The 27,398-nt window shown below is 42.5% G+C and overlaps 1 protein-coding gene and 1 pseudogene across 1 annotated transcript in view; both read left to right on the top strand.

Moving 5' to 3' along the window:
* Positions 1-12,303, top strand: part of KCNK17 (potassium two pore domain channel subfamily K member 17) — a 45,821-nt gene extending 33,518 nt beyond the window's left edge. Inside the window, exons 4-5 of the mRNA XM_061624902.1 lie at positions 7,494-7,662; positions 10,285-12,303. Coding sequence (XP_061480886.1) covers positions 7,494-7,662; positions 10,285-10,547 — 432 coding nt within the window. The 3' untranslated portion in view covers positions 10,548-12,303. The remainder of the gene's footprint in view (positions 1-7,493; positions 7,663-10,284) is intronic.
* Positions 8,989-9,107, top strand: LOC133384653 (5S ribosomal RNA; annotated as a pseudogene).
* Positions 12,304-27,398: the final 15,095 nt, after the last annotated feature.

Raw genomic sequence — 27,398 nt, 5'->3', positions numbered from 1 at the left:
TAAATCTTTTCAGTGAGCCGTTCCAGTGGCATTCTGGCTGTCAGTGAAATAGCCATCTTTGAGCAACACACTTCTGCTCACCTCTCGGCCGCGTTCTCACACTTCTGGCTTGCTTGCTTCTGGTTTGTTAGCCCTCGACCCGGGCTCTCTTCTTTCCGCTTTACTGGTTATACTGGTCAGGCTTACTGGTTATACTGGGCAGGCTGGGCCCATAACCCCTGTAGTCCTGTGAAATGTAGCACGCCCAGCACCCGGTTGTACCCGGTACCGACCTGTCCCAGGCAATCAGTTGAATTGATAGACACAGACGTTTGAAGATTTTAAGAGTCTTTACTGACTTAATGAAACAAGCATTAAACACACACTCCAGCTTCTCCTGACTACTGCTAAACATCCCCCACACTTAACTTTCGGTTTCTCCAGGAATATATACACTCCTCTGCCCTTGCTAGCCACATCTGTTGTGCCGACCTTGGCAGTCCTGAATGGAGTTTAACCCTATAAGTGTCAGTTCCACACTGTCTTTCTGTAAAACTACACAGTTGGTCTTCTGCATGGCCTACAACTTCGAGCCTGGATGGAAAATATTCTAGCTGATCAACAGGCTGGACTCAGAGCAGGCCGATCCACAATGGATTAGGCATTAGTCTTGCAGCACCTGGTAGAGAAATACACCAGTAAACCCAAAACATATTTGTTTGCAGCCTTTGTTGACCTTGTATCCGCCTTTGATTTTATCTCTAGAAATAAACTCTGGCAAAAATCTGAGGCCTGCACAATGGACTGTCACTTATTACTCTTTATGTATAAATTACATGAAAGAACCTTTTTAAAAATCAGGTGCAATCCAGAGTGTCTTCTTTTAGGCCCTGTTCCATCTTCTAAAGGAGTAAAGCAAGGGTGTATACTAGCCCCATTGTTGTTTAACTTTTATATAAACTCTCTACCCATAGCCTTGACTACTTTAATACACATCACCCAAAGCTAGCCCATAGGCAACTATTGGTGTTATTTTATGCTGACGATGCAGTAATGTTGTCCGAGTCACCTACAGGACTGAAGAGAGCCCTGCAAGCTCTTGCTCAATACTGCCATGATGAACAGTTACAAATAAATTACCAAAAAACAAAGGTCATGGTTTTTGCTGAAAGACTGAGGATGTATAGATGGTCAATAAATGGATATATGATTGAACAGATAAAGATCTTTAAATATCTGGGTGTGGTCTTTCAGGCAAATGGCAGCTGGAAGGCGCAAGTGTAGTACGCCGCCCAGACAGCCCAAAGGAGTGCTTCTGCTATACTAAGTTTTATCAGGAGAGGCCCTTCTCTCAATACCCACATCTTCTCAAGTACGACTAGTGGGGACGCGTGAGAGGGCCTTCTCGGTGGCTGCCCCTAGGCTTTGGAATTCCCTTCCTAGGGAGATAAGAATGACCCCCTCTTTGCAGTCCTTCCGCCGACAAGCAAAGACCTTCCTATTCCAACAAGCCTTTGGAATTGAAGGCTAAGGATAGGGCATGAAGGGTGCTGCACTGCTAATGTCTATTATATCATTTTTAAACTAGTCTGAACCCTTTTAGCTATATGTGTGTATGGTTTTAATGTTGGAAATAGTTTAATCTTATTTTAATGTAGACTTTGTATGTTTTTAATTATATGTATTTTTTATCTGGAAGCCGCCGTGAGTTCCAGTTTTGGAAAAATGGCGGGGTATATATAAAGATAATAATAATAATATCTGCACTAGAGGAGGATTTTATGTACCAGCGGCAATAAAGTTGTTTGAAACCAAATCATTAACCCAGCTTCTATATGGAGCACAAATCAGACCTTATTCCAGTTTTAAACCTCTGGAAGTAGTACAATCCAAATTTTTGAGGGCTGTCTTCCAAGTACCTCCCTGTGTTCCAAATGTTGCTTTACTACTAGAGGCAGGTCTCCAGAAGGTCGGAACTAGGGCCTGGCTCACCACCTTTAACTTCTGGCTGAAACTAATCTTTATCCCAGTTAGTTTAGCTCCACTAACTTTACAGGATGTGTTCCAGTCAATGTGGAAGCAAACCTTGCCTGAAAAACTTCACTTATATGGACTCTCCTTGGGTTATCTCATCTCCCAAGGATATAATACAGCTAGAATGATTCTCAGACAACGCATTGCTGATGTTGAACACCAATATGATCTGGGCTTAACCTCCAACTACACCTCAATTGACAGAACACTCCAGCCTAATAAACTTGCAAACTACCTTTTTGTACTCTCGGTTCAAAAACATCACAGAGCGTTCACAATAGCACGTTTCAATGTCCTTCCTTCAGCAGTTATGGAGGGGAGATATTGAAAAATCCCTTGCCATTATCATAAGTGCCCTTGTGACTCTGGAGAGGTGGAAACTGTGACCCGTGTTCTCCTGTACTGTTCATTCTATCGTGACTTACATAGAACTCTAATTGAACCTCTCTCACTGAAACCCTCAGGACGATCAGAGGCAGTCTATGTTTCTTTACTCCTTTCTGACCAAAATACATTTATTCCTTTTAGTGTTGCCAAATTTTGCACTGCAGCAAGTAAAACTTGCCTGGAACTGACCCTAACCATTTTGTGACCTTCCCCTCCCCCTTGCAACTTTATAATCTTATGTCTTAACAATCTTATCTTATAATATCATGTTTTAACAATTTAATCATTTTATACTTCTGTATATTAGGATAATCTCCTCTTATGAGAGTTTTATGTCTCTATTTTATGCTGGTCATTGACCATAACAATAAATATTTGGTTTGATTTGATTTGAAAGTGCAGGCTTGTTTCAAGATTCTCACATAGGTAGTGTGTGAACATCTCTCTGATTGTCTTTGCTAGTGTTCTAGCAAAGACACTGTGGTTTATACCAAGGCTTTCAATTCCAGTGTCTCCCTTTCCACTTACTACCTTTGAACAACCCCATCTCCACCTTATCTCTTTCTCTGCTGTCATTCCTCCACCACCACCCGCCTCATTATCCATGTGACTTCTTTCTTCCATGCCTTGTTGGTCTACTAAGCCTTCTGAGCTGGGGCCATGTCCGATCCTTTTTCTGCGTCATCTGTCACACAATTGGCACTGTGGAGATGGTAAATTATAGCTATTGTTACTATTAGTATCAGTACTAATATACTTCTTAACCCTCTGTGTAGTATTGGGGGGATCTCACAAACTTTCCAGTTGCTGTGATTAGGAAGAACAATTAAGAAATGTAGACAGTATTAGGTGAAGGCTTAATATAGAAGAACAGACTGCTACGATTTACAGCAGCTGGGGTATCTTGAGATTCTTTGTCCTTCCCCCGTGGCTACCATTCTCTGCCCCCTGCTTCACTCCTTTTCCCTTAATTTGCTTTAATCTGCACCTCTGCCACTCCCAAGCCTTGTCATAAACTTTAAACTTTCCAAAGAGAGAAAACTGGGCAAAGTCAGTTGTATGCTGTGATACAGGATCGGCAGTAGAGACTCCACAAATGCAAGACTTGCCTAGGAGGAAAAAAGATGTTCCAGCCTAAGTTGTGAGTGAAAAGTTACTTCCCCTCCTCTCTGACACAAAGGATTGACCATATGGGCAGCTGCCTGGAATTTCTCATAGTAACCCTGTCTCCCTAATTAGGGTGGCCAGGTACAAAAGAGGACAGAGCTACTGCACCTTTAACAGTTGTGTTCCAATTGTGGGGTTCAGCAGGTGTAGCTTGAATGGCAAGTTGCACCTACTGAAATTACCTCTTCTATATCAGAGATGCAGGGGCCCTGCCCTCTTTTGCATCTGGCCACGCTATTCAAAATCCATCTCCCCCTAGCAAGTGTGGAAGTAATAGTTGTGCCTCTTTCCCACTTAAAAAAAGCTGTCCAGAAAATAATAAATCTCTCCTTTGCTGCTTTTAAACATTCATTGCCCTACTATAATTTGCCAACTCATTTAGAAGGAGATGTTCTCCCCTTCGGCTCAGCTACTGTCATCAGCTTGTTATACTGCTGATGTGGAATTTAGATAGAGAGAGAGAGAGAGAGAAATGCAACTTGCAGGGTGATTTTGGAGATGGAAAAAGAATCTCCCTTCTACACACAGACTGCTTTAGAACATTTTGGTCTGATGCTCTAATGATAATGCTGAAAGGTGGCACAAAGCTTGCGTGAGTCATAGCTTCCACTCAAAAAACAAAACGGTGGGGTAAAATATATCAGGAGGGGCAAAAGAGAGACCTCACCAAAATGTAATACAAGGGTCCAGATTGAATGCCAGTGTTAGGTAAGCTGTTAAGAGGGTTTTTTTTCCTTTCATGCAAAGGTTGGGTTATTACCTGCTCCCTTTCTCCCTCCATGTTTCCCCCCTCTCATATTATGTCTGGCCAGGCCTTGCATTCCTCAAGTTATCTACTGGCGTCTTTAGCTCCCAAGTATCCAGAAAACATGACGCATGTACACAGTCCTGTCTCACTCCCTGAACTAGGCTAGGATGAAATACTGTGCACTGTATTCTTGAAAAATTATGAAACTTTTGCTCCCTAGTCCTGGATACAGCAAGACACCAGCTATTTCAGACAAGTCCCAGATCCAGCACCAGTTAAAGATCTGACTCTGTTCCAATGACTGTGCCTCTGGTTAGCAAGAACCTGTATTCATTACAAGTCAAAATCTAAAACGTTCACACCCACAAAATCTGTGTTTATTGCAAGCGTTAAAAAGTCATGCCAATGAAAGGAAATTTGCCTGTTTTGGTTGGGGATATTTTATTTTTAGCTTTCAGTAGTTGATGTTTCCAGCTATTTTATCAGCTTCAGCTGATATGCCAGCTGTGGCCATACTTGGGTGGAGATAACCCTGCCACAGTTTCTCACTCTTTGGTATCCTCCCATTTAGATTATTTCAATGTGTTGTATGTGGAGCTACCTCTGAAGACAGTCTGGAAAATGCAGTTGGTCGAAAATAGGGCTGCATAATTATTAACTGGGACTGGGCAATTCAGTCATACTATGCCAGTCTTTTATAAGCTGCACTGACTCTGAGTCTGTTTGCAGGCCCAATTCAAAGTGCTGGTCTTCATCTTTAAAGCCCTTAATGGCTTGGGACTATGATGTCTGAATATTTGCCTTCACTTCAGAGGTCCTGTTCCAGGTGCCCCCACCTTGTGAAGTCTGGTGGGTGGCCACCAGGGAGAGGCCAGGTGTAGAATGCCCTCCTCAGAGGCTTGCCTGGCACTTTCTTTATGGTCCTTCTGATGCCAGATGAAGACACATTTTTATTTTCACAGACCGTTAAAAAACACACATGATTTTACTGTTTTGAACCACTGTTTATATGTTGTGTAACTTAGTTAATCATCTGGTTTTACTATCTCTGCTAGAAATGTTTAGGCTGCAAGCTTTTATTATATTGTTAATTTATATATTGCATTTTACTTTTATTTTATCATTACTTTTATTTTATATTTTATTTTTGAGACCCACCTGTGTGTGTGAAGTCATATAGTTATAATTATATAACTATAGTTATAATTACATAACTACATAGATATATATTTAAATTAGATTCCAGAAAGGTGCACTTACCATGAAGAGGGGAGGAAAGAGGGAAATCTTAGCAATGCACCATTCTAACATCTCCAGATCAAAAGAAAAGAAAATTTACTATAGCAGATTTAAATGAAAGCTGGAGATTTATGTCCTAAAATTGATAGTGCTGTCTCCTTTAATCTGTGAGAACCTTCCTTCAACCCACTTTTGTGGCAATTGGATGCAATTAGTCATGCATCTTTTAAATCTGGCTCAAGTAGCATTGAATTTCCCTGGAAGATCCAAGTTCAAATTTAAGCTAAGCCATGAACTAGTGGGAAGAATAATATTCATTTTCTCATCTGTAACTTGAGGTCTCTGAGTCATAGGCTGACCAGTCAAGGCCAAACCCACAGAACTGTAAGGGATTACAAAGCTGCTACAAGGCCAGACAATCTATCCACCAGTCTTCTTCCACAAGCCAACCTATGCAATCCAAGCCACAATGGACAACAAAGAGATGGTCAGGTCCACTGCAGCAATATGTTTACGGAGCAAATAACTTGAGATTACTTCAGTTGATTAAGAGGTATGCTAAAGTCCCCAACTCCTAGGCACTAGAACACCATGTAGAGTCCTTCTCAGGTTTCTGTGCATGTTATTATTTTTTTGAACTTTTCTTCACAGTCATGAGGGCTTTTTAATTTTTAATTTAAACAAAATCAAATACAAAAATAACAGATCAATAAAACTGTTAGCTAACAAAGTTTTACAGAAAAGAAAAAAGTAGTCAGATATAAATGTATGTTCAATTATATAATAAAAAGAAATGTATATAAAATTCTAGTAGGCACATTGGGATTCTTTACACATTTGGTTAACAAATACTTCATAGATTAGATCCAGAAAAAGAATTAGAAAAATATGACATTTTTAACATCTATTCAGAGAGTTCCCAAGATCTTAAGAACTGATATTATTATGAACCATATTATTCCAGTACATTGCAAATAAGCTCCATTTCTACATAAAATACTCTTGTGATTATCTTCCTTCCCTTGTTCTGTCTATAGTGGTAAGTTTTACAAGATTGACTATATACCATACTTTAATAATCATTCATGAATTGTTGTAGTAATTGATTTTTTCCAATTTCGGGTTATAGTCAATCTGGCTGCCGTTAGAGAAATGAGTGTACATCTTCTATCATCAAATAAACTTTTAAAAAGGATGTCAGCTGAGATCCTCTGGGGTATTAAGAGGAACAACAGATGATGTGCAGGCACCCCAGTTACAATCCACAGCCATTCAAAATTGTAGTATAATCCACAGCCATTCAGAATTATAGACAGTGACTTGTTCAAATGTTAACACTTGTCAGAGGTAACCAATGTGGTACCCATCAGATGGTGTTGGACTCCAGAACTCATAATCCCTGATCATTGGCCATACTTGCTGGGGGGTAACAGTTCAGCAACATCTGGAGAGCACCATGTTGGCTATCCCTGATGATGTCTTGTCACCTTGACCAAACTGGTGGCCTCCAGATATTTTAAACCATGCTGGCTAAGATTCATGGGAGTTTTAGTCCAAAGCATCTGGAGGACACCAGATTGACGTGACTCTTGAGACCATACTTCTGACCACATGCATTTGGGCCAGTTTTGATGTAATGTTCCTGTCTTAACAAACCATAGTGCAATGAATGTTGGACTTCCACCTCCCCTCCCTTGCCTCGCCTCCAGTTGCATGTTGACTTTGGCACTTTCATCCTGCTTATTGCAACGGAAAAGGAAAAATGTAGTTTAATGTTAGTTTACTAACCAGGAACTTAAACCAGGACCAAATCATGGTTTGTAAACAGCCTTTAAACCACAGTTCCCTATTTTGGACACTATAAAATTGTGGTTAAAGAGGTCAGGAAGAGATATCCATCTGTCAAACTGCTTCAGTGATTATTTCTGTTTCTTACTAGAGAGGGACAGCTGTCTTGACGCGGATCTGCTCGCTGGTTGCTGGCCTTTTACTGTTTCTTCTGCTACCTCCTCTGTTGTTTACTGACATAGAAGGCTGGACCTATGAAGAAGGGTTCTATTATTCTTTCATTACTCTTAGCACAATAGGCTTTGGAGATTATGTCATTGGTAAGTAGTTCAGTCTATTATACACTCACTATTTTGGGGGCTTGGATAAACCAATAGGCTTATTAGTTTGTTGTTTTCTTTTTCTTCAGCAAGCTCATACATATGTGTTCTCATAATGGACAAGAAGTGACCTTTTCAAGTTTAAGTCCATTAATGACAATGAATAATATCCCATTTCTTCAGTTGAAAGCCAAAGCGTAAACATTTGTTTCTTCTGCAGTATTAACTGAAAGAGGCAGCACTACTTACTCTGGAAGGGCCCTTTGCTCCAGAGCGCTTATGTACTTGGTTACACAAACCGTTTCTGAGAGGACCATTTTGGATTCACTTCCACAAACAACTTTATTGCACTTTCCTGTGGTGCCCTTTTAAGCTTAACTTTCCTGCCTAATTGTGTGAAAATAAGCACCTAATTAATCGTTCAGCAGGAATGAAAAGGTTTGAAGCAATTCCCATGTGAGGTGTTTCTCAGACAATCCCATGTGAGTATGCATGTGCATGTGTGTGCACGCACATACACAGGAGGGGGAAGAGAGAGAAAAGCTGGCTTTTCCTAATGAACCAGAAGCAGCTCTAAATTGAGAGAGGCATCCATGCATGGTGCATTGCGTGGAACATGGCATTAATTCCAGTGAGGGAGTAATTTGTTTGAAGAAGAAGAAATGTATATTATATATACTTTATAAGATCATTTAAAATATTATTTAGTTAATACAGAGTAAATATATTTCATTTCCCCAAGTCCCAAGTATTCCAAGTATTCCCCTAGACGAGTCCCGAGTATTCCAAGTTCTAGCACTAACTGCATTATAGTGTGGGCTGGGCCTTTCTTATTTTGTTTGTACAAAGATGTAGCTTCCTCTTCTTTTAATTCAGGATAAGGAACTTTTTCCCCGGCAAGGGCCCAATGCCGGTGGTGGGCAGGGCTGGAGCCAACAGTTGATAGAGCACACCCTTTTCTCTCTGTCTCTCTCTGCCAAACTCCTCTTTCTTTCTGCTAGCCCATTTTCCTCTCTTTGCTGTTGTTATGTGCCTTCAACTTGATTACAAGTTACGGCGACCCTATGAATCAGCAACCTCCAATAGCATCTGTTATAAACCACCCTGTTCAGATCTTCTAAGTTCAGGTCTGTGGCTTCCGTTATGGAATCAATGCATCTCTTATTTGGTCTTCCTCTTTTTCTACTCCCTTCTGTTTTTCTCAGCATTATTGTCTTTTCTAGTGAATCATGTCTTCTCATTATGTGTCCAAAGTATGATAACCTCCATTTCATCATTTTAGCTTCTAATGATAGTTCTGGTTTAATTTGTTCTAACACCCAATTATGCTATGGCCATGCTACCCTGAACACGCCCGATCTCGTCTGATCTTGGAAGCTAAGGAGTGTCAGGCCTGGTTAGTACTTAGACGGAAGACCTCCTGGGAATACCAGGTGTCGTAGGCTTAGAGGAAGGCAATGGTAAACCACCTCTGAATAACTCTTGCCATGAAAACCCTATGAATTATATCCAAAAGATTCATAGGGTCGCCATAAGTCGGAATCGACTTTAGGCATATAACAACAACAACAAACACACAATTATTTGTATTCTTCACAGTCCATGGTATCTGTAAAGCTCTCCTCCAACACCACATTTATGATGAGTTGATTGCTACTTGCATGAAAATAGGCCAAGGAAGTAGTGCCTGGGCTTCAGGTTGCCCACCCTTGTTTTAGATCAAGGTGGAGAACCTGTGGCCTGTGGGCCTCCCCATTTTGCCCATAAGGTCATTTCTGCCAAGCCACTCTCAACTGTCCTACAGCTGACATCATATATGATGACGTGTGAGACAGGTAACAACTTGGGGGTTTGCAGGCACCACTGATGAGTGGTGCATGCAAAGTCCTGTACTTCACAAAACTATTGGCTAAATTCTTGGGTCTTGCTGAGCCCCTGTGAGGAACTCCAGTGTGCTTTGAAAGGGCCTTCCAAGACCCAACAATCAGCTGATTGTCACATCTTGTGAAGTCCCCTTTAAAGTGCTCTGCAAGACCCATGTGGACAAAAAAGGTGATTGACAAATGGGTGTTTGGCCATGGATGAAGGAAATAAATTCCCCACACCTGCTTTAGATCCCCATGTATAATTACATTGAAAACAAATACTAATATCCTAACAGAATGTACAATGTTAGACTTAGGATTGAGTTTGCATCAAGAGCCAGGTCAACCTGGCAATTGTAATGTGCACCTTGAATCAAAAGGGGGTGCAAAGTACAAATTTTACCTTGCAGTGATTGACTCCTTCTTTTTCATAATGCCATATATGGGCAATTGAACTAATCATTAGGAGTCATATCTCTTAGGTACACTTCCCTGGTTCATTTGTGCAACACAACCTTGGATATCACAGTTCGGTGTGTTCTTTGCATGGTTTTTGACCTGGGTGATGCCCCATCTACACTCAGATGCTCTAGACATTGCAGGGTTTGGTTTTCTCAACCATCAGAGCATTCTAGCTACTGCCTAAATCCTGTTTGCTTCAGTTCATCATCAGATACTTAACGTATAATTTTAAGATTGTCTCTGAAGAAAGTGATTCTCCATACTTATAAATTGCTTGAATGTTGTTTTTCTATAGGCATGAACCCTGAACGCACTTATCCAGCCTGGTATAAGAATGTGGTGTCTCTGTGGATTCTCTTTGGAATGGCCTGGCTAGCCCTGATCATCAGTCTTTGCATCAGCTTACTAGAGAGCTCCAGTGGCCTCTGCCAGTGCTGCAGGAGAAGGAGCAGAGAGGTGGAGCAAGAGTTTATAAATGGCAACCAAAATGCCAGTTTGGGGCCAAAGGATGGGCAGAATTGCAACATGAAGGACACCAAGCCTGCAGGACCAGATTGAATTGCATATATGCTTTGTGCCACTTAAGCGTTTTGACTCTTGCCAGAGGGAATCATCTGTCTGGCCAACCCATCACCGGAGCACCATTTGATGGCACTAGCAGATGTGTGGCCATCTGGAATCATCTGAGTTCAGCTGACACTCAAACTACAGTGGAAATCAAAGTGTGCTCCTTGGGTTGGCCAAGGGCTGCCTTACACATGATTTCTTTTCTCCATGAAGATAAACCCTTGTGTAGGAGGAATAAAAGAGCATGTGCCATCTTAGCAGAAGAGCTTTTATAGTGCTGCAAGGATAAGAGTTGGAAAACCATGAACATCACTGCCCCGTTTTGTGTATTTGCAGCTGGCAATGTATGCATGGGGTTCCCCCCTCCCCTTATCAAGGTTATTTCTGTGTAGATAAAGTGTGAGAGATAAATGGTACTGAAAACGCCATTTCTGTCACAACATGCTACATTTGTAGGGTTATTTGTCTAATGTAAGATTGAATAGATGTTGCCACAACTCTTGTCCTTAATAAAAAAAACATTTGTACTTTCCCCAAGGAAGAATGGCAGCTTCTGTTGCATAAAGGAGACATAGGTAACTGCCAGGAGGTCAAGGTAAAGTCAGCCAATGCCACACTCTGGAACTGACCCTGTAGGTAGGAGCAGAACCACGGCAACACAGTATGCTTCCCGCTCCAAACACACCAAGCTCCTCCAATACGATACTATGGTGAATGGCTGGTGAGAGATTGAGCAAGGGCAACAAGGGTGCACTCCCCATTTCCCTCTGCCAGCCACCACCCTCTTGAGCAGCTTCCCACAAAAAGGGGGCATTTGCAACCCATTGTGAGTTGTCAGAAACGTCAGGGTCCAGGTTGATCTTTTTAGGAGCAGCCGCAATACAGCCACTTTAAGCATGGCAGTTACCACTCCTTCACACAAAGATGTGTTAGTCACTTTGAGGACCCACCCAAAACCCCGCACCCTAGCATGCTTGGACCAATCACAATGGGCAACGATTGAGAGGGCATGTGGTAGGTCAGGTATCTGCAGACACCTGGCCCATGTATCATGTGAACTAGTAATGGAGTTGTTGAGGAGCTAATAAGGCAACTTGCATGGGTTGGAACAAACATTCTTTTTATAGGACTTATGTTTTACAGCCAAGTTAAAACATCCATTTTCTAAAATCTGGCTCTTTTCACACATTGTTCTTGGGGTAACATGGGTCCTGTTCTGCCATGATAATAGAGCAGAAAGAGTATTTCATAACCTTGACTAAATGGAATACAACTTTAGGCTTTTAAGGCCAAATAGACCTGACATTAAATGCACCTTTGTGTTTAATATGTAGAGGTTTTTTAAATGCAAATAGGAAGAGGGTTGATGATAATTATGGGGATTGCAGGAGATGTGGAGGGAGAATGTAACCCTTTCCTCCCCTGCTGCAGATCTAAGGAAAATCTTTCTCACCCACCCCTCTGAAGCTGGTGTTTGCTTTGTGGGAAATCCCCTATTCATGCCAGTGGGAGATTCCCACTCAAAGCAATTATCAGTGGTCTCACTAAGCCGTAGGTTGGTTCACTGTGTTGTGCAAATGAGACCAGTCTTGTGTAACACCTTTCTTTTAAAAAATTGTGACCAAGAATTGGCCAGAAGCACTATATGTTCAGTATATGCATGTGTTCATTTGCTATTTGATTAAATTTGTTTTATTTGGCATTTGTGTGGATTAGGATACAGTCTTAAACACACTTGCTTGGAAGTGAATTCCATGAACTCTGTGAGACTTGGTTCTGTTAAGCTCATTTAGTGCAAACAATGGTCACTAAAACTCTTAAAAAGGAGAAAACCTTGGGCTCAGCAGCTTCAACTGCTTTGGACATCACGTTAGTGGGTTGCAGTGAATAGAATGTTGATCTGATGGCTGATCTACATATTACCTTTGTCACACAAATCTTCACACATTCTGTTGTTAACAGTACACCTAAGATTACACGTACACACAAAAAAATCATCATCATCATGATACTTAGCATTCATTTAGCACTGTCAAGTGTACAAAGCACTTCATATGCATTACTGTATCTAGTTTTAATCCTTTCAATAACCCTGCAAGTCTAGTCCAGCATTGTCTGCTCTAGGTGGCTGCATATTTCCAGGGGCTCATGCAGAGGTCTTTCCCATTACCTGCTCCTTAATCCTTTTAACAGGAGATGCCAGGGATTGAACCAGGCAACGTCTATATAGAAAGCCTGTGTTTCACTACTGATCTTCCTCCTTTGGTGGCATATTTTGAGAGCGTATGTTCTGAGAACTAGAGTTTTCCAAATACAACTCAAAACTGTTCACAAATCTTTTTTACCCACAGGAGAACATAGGAGATGTATAATGGGTCATACTTGAATAATGGGTTCACATGTAGCTTTAGTCACAGATTTAAAAAACCCCTTGAGATATTTTAAAGCAAGGGACTTCCGGGAAGGATTGCTTAGCTTGTGCCTGCCTCTGAGACGAGCTCTCGTCTCAGAGGAAGCTTTTTCAGTTTTAAAACCAGCCAAAAGGGTTTTTTTGACTGGTAAAAACTTTCTCCCAGGCAAGGGAGAAACGAAGAGATTATCCACAAGCTTCGTTGTGTTTGTTGGGGGACTTGAATTCATTAGGAACGAAGGACCTGCCAGCAACGTCGGACGGAGCCAGGGAATTTCAAGCAAGCTCAAACTGATTAAGCAAGGCGTTTTTTTTTCTTTAAAGAAAAACGTATTCTAACAGGCAAGCATTCTTCTATCTACTCTTATCATTTTGTTATCATTACAGTAAAAGAGATTTGTTAAAGGATCAGCAACAAAGAATCCCTGGGTGAGTTATAACTTTCTCTCATATACACAGAATTAAGGAGGAAGAAAATCGAAATAGCCTATCTTTGTTTTTTATTGCAAAAAGCTGGCATGGAATTCAGCATTTTAAAGATATAAACAGATGAGGGGCAATTAATCTAAAGAGGAAATCTGATTTTATGACATTTGAGACTATTTTCTCTGATCTACTTTTTTTTTTTTTTTACGAATCTGCTTACTTTTTATGCCACTAATTTTTTGGATGCTGTGAACAAAATTTGTTTTGCACTTTTGGACACATAAGAGATAAGGTGGTTTGTGCTGTCTAGAGGGTGATGTCAGCAGGCTTGGAGGATTAACTCCTTTGTGACTGGAAAAAGAAATAAACTGTTCTTTGCTTGGGAATAGTTAAGAATGACAATCAAGAAGGTGGCTGAGACCCTGGATGTACAGGAAGGGGTTCTCTATCTAGATATGTTTCAGAAAATAATGAATGAGATTAAGCTGGTGAGACAGGAGCTGAGACAGAGCAGACAAGAGATGAAAAGTGAATTTGGCAAAATGAGACAGGAGCTGAAGGAAATTCAGGATTCTGTGAGAGGGGAGGTGGATGAGACCAAAGATATGGCTGGACAAATAAAAGAAGATGAAAGAAAAATTAAAGGAAAGGTTCAAGCCCTGGAGATTGGAATAGATATATCAAATATGGACTTGGAAAAAGATTTGGATTTTATGGCTGTGATGGATCCTGGAGACAAATATCACTGTTTGGAATTCAGTGCTGTCCTTGAAGGAATTGGTGAAGAGATTAGAGATAAAGATATCAACGGTTCAAAAAAATTCCTGGATTGGAAGGATTTGATGGAACTTGAAATGGAGAAAGTTTACAGAATTAATTCCAGATGTGTGACAATGGAAAAACTCTCGGGAGATGTGATGGTGCATTCTGTGGAAAGAAGGAGCAGAGATGCAGCTTTACAACAACATTTCAGTGGTACATTCGGAATTGATGGCAAGGAAATATTTGTGATGAAAGAAATTCCTATCAGACTTTTATTATATATGACTATGACAGCAAGATTATTATGGGTGCAAGGATGGAGATGGAAGATGGAATTAACACTGAGAATGGCTATTGAAACTGTTGGACCTAGCAGACTTGATGAGATGGATTAATTGACATGTTTATTTGGAGAAAAATCGATGGATATATTTCTCAAGGAGTGGAAGCCTCTCTTTGACTTTTTGCGGAAAGAATAAAGTAATGTTAATGAGATTTGATGATTAATTAAGATAACTACTGGAGGAAAGTGATTTTGTAATATATTAAGATACAGGTTTGTTATATATTATAGATCTATAACTGATCTGCAACAAATCGGAAGTCAACATTTTATTTTATTGTATTAGTTATTAATTTGTTTTTGTTTTGTTTTGTTCTGTTTTGGTTTTTGAAACTTTGAATAAAAATTAATGATAAAAAAAGAGATATTTTAAAGCAAAATGGGGTGGTGGTGGTGATTGAGCATTCACCACTTTTTCCAGACCATATGCAAGTATATCACAATCAGGGGAAGGAGTTTGAGAACTTAATTGCTGAATCAGGCAAAGGTTCATTTGGTCTAGTACTACCTTTTCACTATTACGACCACTAGATTGTCCTGAGAAATTCAAAAGTAGGGTATGATACCCATTTGTTTATCCCCAGCAACTCATAAGTAGTGGCATCAGATGTCATTTTTAGATGCTATTTTTAGATAATGTGGCTAAGAGCCATTTTATTGGGTCTCAGTGTGGGGCCAGCCTTACCTTACCAAAGCTACCAGAGGTTGGAACAAGATCCATAATGATGGGGAGGAAAAGGCATAAGACTGAGCACAGAAAGGAGCCTTGGGCTCCCTTCCTAACCCCATTGAACACAGAAATTTATTCCATAAATTTTGCCTGGAATTTGGAAAGTCTGTGACCTTTGGGGAAAGGCCATAGCTCAGTGGTAGAGCGCCTGCTTTGCATGGAGGAAGGTCCCAGGCTCAATCCCTGGCATCTCCTGGTAGGGCTCAGAATGTCCTGCTTGAAACCCGGGAGAGCCCCTGCCAGTCAGCAAAGACGGTATTGAGTGAGATGGACCAATGGCGTGACAAAGTATAAGGCAACTTCCTATAATCTTATGTTGTTGGCATCTAACCCCCATTACAGGTTATGGGAATTGTAGTCTGACAGCAGCTGGAGAGCCACAGGTTCCCCATCACTGGTCTAACCAATTTGTGCTTGGGCCCATCACATTTTGTGGGTTATGGACTTGTTCCCTTCTACTGCTTTTCTCCCATATTTATGCACCTCTTCCACCACACTGGGACCATTATCCTATCAGTTTCCATCTGTACAAGTACACTTACACTATCCTGTGTTGGTTAATATTATTAAATGACTTAACAGCATTTAGCTCTTTCCCCCAAATTCTAGCTTTTCTATCATTAGGCTTTGTCCCATTGTGGTTTGATCATCTCACCTCATTTCCAAAGATCCCTTCAACATGTTGGATTTTCTGTTGATCCGTGCAAGTTTCTGCCGTGCCCAGGGCTTGTAGCAGGATGAAATAGCCATAGCAGAAGGAGATTTGTATCGTCGAGGGGAGGGAAAGATCACCCACAGAATAGCTGTCTGCCAAAACATGGAAGGTTATTCGTTCAAGGGTGACTAAAGAAAAACATACCCACTCTGCTGCTTGTCACAGATGACTAGGATTTTTCCACAATCTCCATTGGAAAATTACAGGAGATATTTTAAGGTCTTTAAAAGGTTTCTTCTGGTTTCTCGATGTATGTGGTTTTGTTTAAAGAACCACGCAATTACATTTTAATATAATGCTTATTGAAAGTTCAAGACCAAATAAATAGTTCTCACCCTGTGAAAATATACATTAACATTCAAAACAAGTAACCGTAAAGTTTAAGGAAGTTCCAGCACTTGTTTCCCAGTTTTTAGACAGCTTTTTAGATTGTTCAAGCCCTTGAAATTGAATAAAGTGTGTTGCACAGCAACATTCCACCTGGATGCAATGGTGACAGACAGGTTATTGGCTTGGTTCACACATCACGCTGAGCCAACTGTGGCTGAGCACAAATGCATGAGCTTGCAGACTAGGAGGGGAGATTGTGGCTGTTTTCATCTTTCCTGGTTATTTGGCTTAGCATGTTGTCCAAACCCAGGCTGCCTCTAGACCACTGTTCTTCAACCTTGGGTCTCCAGATGTTGGACTATAACTCCCATCATCCTCAGACAGCATGGTCAATGGTCAGGGATACTCTACACAAACCATGTGCCATAAACCATAGGACAGACCATAGTGGTTGGTCTGAAGACAGCTAAACCATGAACCTAGATTCAGATGACAAGCCAAACTATGGCTTAGCTGAGTGGAGCGCAGCAGCCATTTGCTTTTGTGTTGGCTTAGCTGAGTGGAGCGTAGCAGCTCAATCTGCTGTCTGGGCCCACACACCTGCATGTTCATGCTAAACTATGATTTGGCTTAATGTGACTGGAGAATCAGACCAGTGGGATTCCCATCACTCTGATTGGGACCTATTGCCATTTGGCTTCTCCCCTCCCAGACTTCCCTCCATTGGTGCATTCTACCTGGCTGCATGTTTGGGAGAGACAAGTGGGATCTGCAACAAGATGGGTTTCAGCCAGCCAACCAACCATGTTCTCTTCCAGAATATTCCATTCTACCACCACCTCATTTTTCAGTATTCACCCACCCACCTGCCAACAGTCAATCAGCATTCCATGCCCACTGACTGTGTTCCCTCACTGAGCTGTTTTGAACTTTTGCTATTTGGGGGGGGGTCTCCCTAAAGTTTGTTTGTTCTTCTGCAAACCTTGTAGTTTACCCAAGCTTGTAGAAATCTCTGTCATGCATGTGGATGGTGCTGTTTTGGCTGCATAAAGATAGGTTCTCAGGAAATGAGTTTGCTGTGTAAGGTGACCCAACAAGACTTCCTCCATGATGTCACCTGGAGGCATCTGCCATTTGGCTCCTCCCCTTGCAGAACTGTCTCCATCAACAGCCATTCTACCTAGTCATTATGTAACTGCAATGTGTAACAAAAAGAATCGGTACCAAAACTTGCTTATTTACCTCTTCCTTCTCCATTCCTTTTGTATCACAGCTCTTCAAACAATGTTATTATAAAATACAAACTGCCCTGAGTCCTTTAGCAGAAAGGCAGAATACAATGTAGTAAATAAATAATACCTCTGTATTCATATGCAATCCTAAATGACCATTTTTTTCACACATATCTGAGTTCTTTACCAATAATCAAACAATTTCCGTTCATCTTGTCACTTGAATTACTTGCATTTTACAAGCGTGTCCTTTCCTTATTGTTTTAGGGAAGGGAGATCTTGGTTCAAAAAGATTTTTCTCAAGCTCTTTTTTTCTCTTCCACCTGCAGGCCTCATTATTTACATACACCCCATCCATCCCCTTTCAAAGAGCTCAGAGTGGTTTGCATGTAGTTCCCAGATAATCTCACTTTCAGGGTGCAAGCTCTGCTTAGTTTCCACAGTACACCTGCACCAGGTGCCTTCAGACTAAATGATGTCATTCAAGACATGGGCCTGGTTTGCATGACTTGGTAATCCAAACTATAGCTTACTGGGACTGCATGAGAAAGGAGTTCATAGTAGCACTGTTCCTCTCTGGTTTATTTTGTCCACATGTTACACTGAGCTCAGTGAGGGTTTGGTTTAGCATGCCATCTGAACCCAGGCTCATGGTTTAAGCTCTCTGGGCTCATGGTTAAGTGCTCTCCTCAGTAACCACAAGCTGCAGAAATAAACCTTGGCTACAGTTCATGCTTAGTGAGCAAACTATGGCTTAATTCAATGCAGTGCAGGAGTAAAAAAGAGGGAGGAGGGCAGTGGTTATGAGATCCTCCCTTGTGAGATCCTGGTAAGCCATAGTTTAATTTACCATGTCGCCCAAAACCCACACCACTGTCTGCTAGTTTATAACTGAAAAAATATTGACTTAAAAAACCAGCTGTGTTTTTGCACAGCCACCACCACATTTAATAGAACTGATAGTAATGGAATGCCACCTTTCACAGCATTGAGCAAGGGGTTCCGGACTCACTGAAGTATCATTATCATATGTGTTGTATCACCCTTTGTTGGAGGCACTGATGATGATGTTCATACCAGTTATGGTAGAACACTAGTGGTTACAGCAGCAGCTGGTTAAGTGAATCACTAGTTCAAACCACCAGCTACAACTGAAAAACAAGGGTGACAGCAAGTCCCTATCCTTGCAAGACGCTATTGGAAAGCCATGGTGGAGGCAAAGGGTGCCCCAGTCAACACTGTGCAAATAGATGGCTAGCCACCCTTGCTGAAGCAAGCAGTCCATTTCCACTCCAAGTGTGGATAGCCACTCAGCAACCCCACACTTGCATGGTATTCACTAGGGCTCCTTTTTGGAGGAAGGGCAGGATATAAATTTAATAAATAAATAAATACATCATCTCTCAATACTTTCTGGTAAGAATGCATTTCCCCCCCTCTACTACACCAGTGTGGTGTGGTGGTTAAGGTGTTGGACTAGGACCTGGGAGACCAGGGTTCAAATCCCCACACAGCCATGAAGCTCACTGGGTGACCTTGGGCCAGTCACTGCCTCTCAGCCTCAGAGGGAGGCAATGGTAAACCCCCTCTGAATACCGCTTACCATGAAAACCCTATTCGTAGGGTCGCCATAAGTCGAGATCGACTTGAAGGCAGTCCATCATCATCACTCTTGATCACTCTGTAGCAGCAACTGGTAGTTCCTCCTAGCAATCAGCTGCTGCCAAGTAGTTATTGGTGCAGTGACTATGTATAGTCTGTGTACGACTGTGCAGAGTGCCAATGAGCCCTAGTGAATACCATGCAAGTGTGGGGTTTCGAGCCTATCATGTGGCGGTGATGGCAGCGAAGAAAGTGCACTTCTCTGCCACCATTGCGTCTGCTCAGTGTCATCCGGCGATGCTTTTTCGGGTGGTCCGGGGTCTTTTGGGCTCTGGCCCTACATTAGACTCTGAGCCCTCAATTGCTCGCTGTGACATGTTTGCGAGGCACCTGGCAGATAAAATTATTTGCATTCAGACTGACTTGGACTCCTCATTAACTACAGTTGTGCCAGATGTTCCAGAAGCTTCCTCTGGTCATTTTTCTATGGATACTTTTAAGCTTGTAAAGCCTGAGGATGTGGACAGGATTCTGGGAGAATTGAGGGCCACTACTTGTTCCCTTGACCCTTGCCCATCCTGGTTAATCAAATCTGCCAGAGGGAGAGTGGCTGACTGGTTGGCATATTTTATTTATTTATTTATTTATTTATTGCACTTGTATACTGCCCCATAGCCGAAGCTCTCTGGGCAGTTTACAGCAATCAAAAATATTAAAACAAATACACAATTTAAAAACATATTTTAAAAACAATTTAAAACACAATTTTAAAATTCAAAACAATATAAAAACAATTTAAAAACACATACTAAAATGCCTGGGAGAAGAGGAAAGTCTTGACCTGGTGCCGAGAAGATAACAGTGTTGGCACCAGGCGCACCTCGTCAGGCAAATCATTCCATAATTTGGGGGCCACCACTGAGAAGGCCCTCTCCCTTGTTGCCACCCTCCGAGCTTCCCTTGTAGTAGGCAACCGGAGGAGGGCCTTTGATCTTGAATGTAGTGTACGGATGGGTTCGTATCGGGAGAGGCGTTCCATCAGGTATTGTGGTCCCAAGGCTTTATAGGTCAAAACCAGCACCTTGAATCGAGCTCGGAAACATACAGGCAGCCAATGCAAGTGGGCCAGAATCAGTTTTATATGTTCGGACCGTCTGGTCCCTGTTACCAATCTGGCCGCTGCATTTTGCACAAGCTGCAGTTTCTGAACCATCTTCAAAGGCAGCCCCAGTATTACTGCATTGCAGTAATCTAATTTGGAGGTTACCAGAGCATGGACAACTGAAGCCAGGTTATCCCTGTCCAGATAGGGACGTAGTTGGGCCACCAACCGAAGTTGGTAGAAGGCACTCCGTGCCACCGAAGCTACCTGAGCCTCAAATGACAGGGATGGTTCTAGGAGAACCCCCAAGCTACGAACCTGCTCCTTCAGGGGGAGTGCAACCCCATCCAGAACAGGTTGGACATCCACCATCTGGTCAGAAGAACCACCCACTAACAGCATCTCAGTCTTGTCTGGATTGAGCCTCAGTTTATTAGCCCTCATACAGTCCATTGTTGCAGCCAGGCACCGGTTCAGCACATTGACAGCCTCACCTGAAGAAGATGAAAAGGAGAAATAGAGCTGCGTGTCATCAGCATACTGATGGCAATGCACTCCAAAGCTCCGGATGACCACACCCAACAGTTTCATGTAGATATTGAACAGCATGGGGGACAGAACTGACCCCTGCAGAACCCCATACTGGAGAGTCCAGGGTGCCGAGTAATGTTCCCCAAGCACCACCTGCTGGAGGCGACCTGCCAAGCAGGAGTGGAACCACAGCAATGCAGTACCTCACTCCCAACTCAGCTAGTCTCCCCAGAAGGATACCATGGTCGATGGTATCAAAAGCCGCTGAGAGATCAAGGAGAATCAACAGAGTCACACTCCCCCTGTCTCTCTCCCGACAAAGGTCATCATACAGGGTGACCAAGGCTGTTTCCATGCCAAAACCATGCCTGAAAACCGACTGAAATGGATCCAGATAATCAGTCTCATCCAAGAGTGTCTGGAGCTGGCCTGCAACCACTCGTTCCAGGACCTTGCCCAGGAATGGAACATTTGCTACCGGCCTATAGTTATTAAGATTTTCTGGGTCCAGGGAGGGCCTCTTCAGGAGTGGTCTCACTACTGCCTCTTTCAGGCAGCCAGGGACCACCCCCTCTCGCAGAGAGGCATTAATCACCTCCCTGGCCCAGCCGGCTGTTCCATCCCTGCTAGCTTTTATTAGCCAAGAAGGGCAAGGATCCAGCACAGAAGTGGTTGCATGAACCTGTCCAAGCACCTTGTCAATGTCCTCAAGCTGCACCAACTGAAACTCATCCAAGAAATCGGGACAAGGCTGTGCTCTGGATACCTCGCTTGATTCACCTGCTATAGCACTGGAGTCTAACACCTCCCTAAGGGAAGGTTCTATGCCAACATTGTTGAAGGAGGCTGTGATAAGACCTTTGTTAGAAAAGTCTTAATTAGACCCTACGGATCTCAGTAACCTCCGCCCAGTCTCTAATCTCCCCTTTCTGGGAAAGGTGATTGAGAGGGTAGTGGCTGCTCAGCTCCAAGTTTTCCTTGATGAATCGGACTATCTAGACCCTTTTCAATCAGGCTTCAGGCCTGGTCATGGAACAGAGACTGCCTTGGTCACCCTGCTTGATGACCTATGCTGGGCATCAGATGGGGGAGTGCATCCCTGTTGGTGCTGCTGGACCTCTTGGTGGCCTTCGATACGATCGACCATGGTATCCTGGGCCGTCTAGCTGGGATGGGATTGGGAGGCACTGTTTTGTGGTGGCTCCGGTCCTACCTGACGGACAGGAGCCAGAAAGTGGTGCTGGGAGACTACTGCTCGACCCCCTGGCCGTTGGCCTATGGAGTACCGCAAGGTTCCATTCTGTCTCCCATGTTCTTTAACATTTATATGAAACCGCTGGGAGAGGTCATCAGGAGATTTAGAGTACAATGTCATCAATATGCTGATGACTCTCAGCTCTATCTCTCCCTACCACCTGATTGCCCGGAAGGAGTGCTCATCCTAAACGAGTGCCTGGAGGCTGTGAAGGGCTGGATGTGGTCTAACAAACTGAAACTTAATCCAGACAAGATGGAAGTACTGCTGGTCAAGGGGAAAACTGCACCAGGGATGGTGTTGCAACCTATTCTGGATGGGGTTGCACTCCCCTTGAAGGAGCAGGTCCACAGTTTGGGAGTCTTCCTGGATCCTGCCCATCTGCTTGAATATCAAGTGGCTGTGGTAGCCTAGAGTGCTTTTGGCCAACTCAAACTGGTCTACCAGCTGCGTCCGTTCCTGGAGGCAGTTGACTTGGCCACAGTGACACTTGCATTGGTGACATCAAGGCTTGATTACTGTAACACACTCTATGTGGGGCTGCCTTTGAAAACAGTTCGGAAATTGCAGTTGGTTCAAAATGCAGCAGCCAGAATGTTAACTGGAGCACAGTGCAGGGAGCATATCACCCCTGTGCTTTATTGACTCCACTGGCTCCCAATTTGTTTCTGGGCCTAATTCAAAGTGCTTTTTCTGACCTTTAAAGCCCTAAACGGCCTTGGACCAATATACCTGAGGGACTGCTTACACCCATATGTACCTGCCCAGGATTTAGATCATCTGCCTCTGGTCTCCTCTGCGTGCCTGGAATAAAATATGTTAGACTGACAGGCACGCAGGAGAGAGCTTTTTCAGCTGTGGCCCCTAAGCTTTGGAATACTCTACCCCAAGAAGTTTGCTCTGCTCCCTCCCTGTTGGTTTTCCAGAGACTTCTGAAAACAATTCTGGAGAGCCTTTGGGAGGGACTGAAGGTAGAGCCTAACACTGATTTTATGCCTTCTACATTAAATTTTACCTTTGTAGTCCCTTTAGTACCACTCCCTATATATATGTATATATGTATGTGTATATATATATATTGTATTTTAATTGTATTTTATGTATTTTAATTTATTTTAATGTTTTTGTGATTTTACTGTTTACAGTTTTGTTATGTATGTGTTTGATTTTATTTTTGTAAGCCGCCCTGCATGCCCTATTATAGGGCAGAAGGGCAGGATAGAAATATTTTTAGATAAATAAATAAATAAAATACTAGCAGAAATTAGTAATGATCTGAAACGAATGCTGATGAAAGTTGAAGAGGAAAGCACAAAAGCAGGACTACAGCTGAACATCAAAAAGACTTAAGTAATGACAAAAGAAGATTTATGTAACTTTAAAGATGACAATGAGGACACTGAACTTGTCAAGGATTATCAATACCTTGGCACAGTCATTAACCAAAATGGAGACAAGAGGCAAGAAATCAGAAGAAGGCTAGGACTGGGGAGGGCAGCTGTGAGAGAACTAGAAAAGGTCCTCAAATGCAAAGATGCATCACTGAATGCCAAAGTCAGGGTCATTCAGACCATGGTATTCCTGATCTCTATGTACAGACAAGTGAAAAAAGGTGATAAGAGAAAAATCAATTCGTTTGAAATGTGGTGTTGGAGGACAGCTTTGTGGATACCATGTACCACAAAAAGGCGAATAATTGGGTGTTAGAACAAATTAAACCACCAGAAGCTAAAATGATGAAACTGAGGTTATATTTTGGACACATAATGAGAAGACATGATTCACTAGAAAAGACAATAATGCTGAGAAAAACAGAAGGGAGTAGGAAAAGAGGAAGACCAAACAAGAGATGGATTGATTCCATAAAGGAAGCCACAGATTTGAACTTAGAAGATCTGAACAGGGTGGTTCATGACAGATGCTCTTGGAGATCACTGATTCATAGGGTCGCCACAAGTCGTAATTGACTTGAAGGCACATACAACAACAACAAATTAATTCTAAATCTTTCTGGAGTACAAAGACAATGTGATAACTTTGATATCATCTGCAGAGATGTAATTTAATTGTAGTTCCATTAAATTATCTTCCTCGAGTATCTTTTTATTACAGTCTCCTTTTATAAACCAAAAAAGAAATTCATAAATGTGTTACTAATGCCACCTTCATAGGGTCGCCATAAGTCATAATTGACTTGAAGGCACATAACACATACAATAGCTGTGGTGTGTGCATCCTGTTCAGTGTGTTTACTACGCACAACTAAGTACAATTGTATAGCACTAAGTGCAATATATAGGATAGCATTTCTATGACCAAATCGCTTGTCTAAGGTAATTGCCCCCAGATGTTCCATCGCCATACTTTTAAAGCACATCCAACGCAGACTTATAGCACATGACGTTCTCCCAAAGAATCCTGGGAACTGTAGTTTTCCCCTCACAGCACTACAAATTCCCAGCATCCTTAACAAACTACAATCCCCATGATTCTTTGGGCGAAATCATGTGCTTTTTAACTATATGTTGGGTGTGAACCTGCCAGTCACTCCTGCTTTTTAAGCAGCATTCCCACGACATATATGCTTTTATGCCTTTTTTAATCAACTGAGGTATTTTATTTTTGTATCTGTTGTCTTCCCCTCCTCTGTTCTCCTTTCCTTCAACTTTGGTGTCTCTTTATTTGGAGTATAACCCTACAAGCAAAATTTGTGGTGTTGGTTTTCCAAAAATCTATGCTCTTTTTAATTCTACATCTTTATAATAAGCTGTCATGTTACAGCCTATGGGATCAGTTTCAGTTGCTGCAGCCTGATGACCTGGCCAGGACCCTTGCAGCAGCGAGGCTGACTACATGTCCTCTCCGTCCCTGCTCACCATGGCTGGTAAAGTCTAGTAGATTAAGTGGATGGGCCCAGGGAGTGGTTAATGCCTCTTTGTGGGAGGGAGTTATGCCCACAGCCTTGAAAGATGCAGTTGTGCAGCCCCACTTGAAGACGCTGTCCCTGGATCCAGATGTTTTAGAAAACTGCTGTTCAGTCTCTCATATTCCCTTCCTGGGCAAGGTGACTGAGAGGGCGGTGGCTGGCCAGCTGCAGATATGCCTGAAGAAAGCAGATGATCTACACCCATTTTAGTCTGGTTTCAGGCCTGGTTTTTACACTGAAACAGCCTTGGTTGTCTTGATTGATGACGATCCACATGTTGGAGCGAAAATCTGAAGAAAAGACTTTGCTGTATAGACATAGACTCTCCCCTTGATTTAGAATCCTGATTGCCCGGACTCTCTAAATCACACAGGGAGCCTATGTGTATAGGGCAGGCTCCCCTCTTCAGATGCTCCCCTCCCATGTGTAAATGGTGAAGGGCAGCGGCAGCAGCAGAGTCAACAGGTGCAGCCTTGCTCTCTTCCTCCATGTGGTTATAATTGCCAGGAGGATAACACCTAGAGGGGGATACTGTTTGTCATTATTTCTCCTTTCCTCCGGCAGCCCTCAGTGCTCCTTCCTAGGCTGGTCCAGAACTGCAGGTTTTCAGAGAGTACAACAGAAAGAGGAACAGTGAGAAGGGCACCCCCCACCCCACCTTCTATCAGCAGGAGTGTCTCAGGAGTCGTGTTCCACTTCAGGAAGTGGGGATCCAAGCCTATATTAGTTTGTGGTGTTTTTATTTAACATTATACAGCCACGAGATTGGCTATATACTATTGTCAGCGGGGATTTTTCACATTCCGCAATGTTAAATGGAAAATATCCCCCCATGCCATTCTGAGGCTTCCCATAAGCTCATTTCAAAACAAAACCTTATAAAACTTATAGTTCTGAACTCAGAAACGCTTGCTTAACAACCCTGTCAATTTTCATGGCGATACACAAAACAGTCAGGGAGAATTGAGAGTTCAAAGTCTAAAAAGAGAGAAAAAAAACTCACAGCCCTTTTAGACTTTTTTCTGCGAGTTCTCATAATCTGTTGAAATTCATTAAAAATCAGCCATGTTCACAGAGTACCTGTAATCCTAATACTGATCTTGCCCCATACTCTGACCTTCATCTACTGCAGTTTAAAAGTTAAAAAAAAAATGCCTGGTTGATTTTTAATTAACTTAAGAAATTTTGGCTGGAAGCCTATTATAACGCGGGGCATGCTCAGTAAGGACCAGCTGTCAGTGTTCTAAAAGCCTCACAGCTGCTGGGCTTGGCTAATCAGAGGGCCACACCCACACCAGACTTGATTTCACTTGAGACAGTCCTTCCCAGGATTCTTTGAGAGAAGCCATGATTGGCTTTGAGCCATGGCTTTGAGAGAAGCCATGATAAATTCTTTTAAATTGTTTTTAAAAGATGTGTTTTTAAATTTGTATATTTGTTTTTAATGTTTTTAGTTATTGTAAACTGCCCAGACAGCTTCGGCTATGGGGCAGTATATAAATACACTAAATAAATAGATAAATAAATAATGATTGTCCAAAGTGTAATAGAGGCCTGGTGTGGATGTGGCCAGGGACAGCTTTGTTTTAAATTTGGGTGGGAGGTAGGGTTGCCAGGTTCAGGGCCTGAGACTGAGCCTGTATCTTTAGGAGAAGAGAAAGTCAGCCAAGTGCCAATGTTCTTGCAACACTGTAATGGGAAAAACCACAAGGTAGAATTGTCCCTTCCCCCTGCCCAACTGTGAAAGATACAGAAGACGTCTTGGTTGGCAGGCCCAGTCTGGTCAGTTTTACCTATCCATCATGATTGCATAGGAGTATATCCAACTCAATAATCATACAAATGATCAGACCTGCCTTTTCCCTCTTTCCCCTTTCCTCTCCCTTTCTCCTCCCCTCTTCCTTCTTCCGCCTTCCCTGCCCACTCCAGCCTCCGTCCCTCCCCCCCAGTCAGTTTTACCTATCCTAAGCATGATTGCACGGGAGTAAATCCCACTGAACTCAATAAACATGCAAACGACCACATCTGTCCTTCTTCTCCCCTCCCCCTCCTGCCTGCTCCCATCCCAGTCCTCCCCTCTGCCTTTCCACCCCTCCCTCCTCCCCCTCCTCCCTTCCCCATCCCCTGTGGTCAGTTTCACCTATCCTAAGCATGATTGCCTGGTGTGTGTGTGTAAATCCCATTTAACTCAATAAGCATGCAAATGATCAATCCATTCTCAGCAAACTTGCACATTTCTTACCTCCCGGATTAAAAAGCAGGGAAATTCACTAATAGGCAAAAAACCTTGCGGTTTAAGAATGTACCAGTTGAAAGACCAACCCAAATTGTGTTTGCATTTTCACAACTTTGTAGGGCAGTACAATATCTCAGAGAGGAGTTCAGATCTCCTGCTCCCCTGGTGCATTCACTATAGCTGCCCAATTTCCCTGCTTTTTAAAGTTTGGTGGAAATATCTGTCGGCTATAGGTACATTCT

The sequence above is a fragment of the Rhineura floridana genome, chromosome 4, assembly GCF_030035675.1.
Source record: "Rhineura floridana isolate rRhiFlo1 chromosome 4, rRhiFlo1.hap2, whole genome shotgun sequence".
Taxonomy (NCBI): Eukaryota; Metazoa; Chordata; class Lepidosauria; order Squamata; family Rhineuridae; genus Rhineura; species Rhineura floridana.
This window is presented reverse-complemented; position numbering and strand designations above follow the sequence as displayed.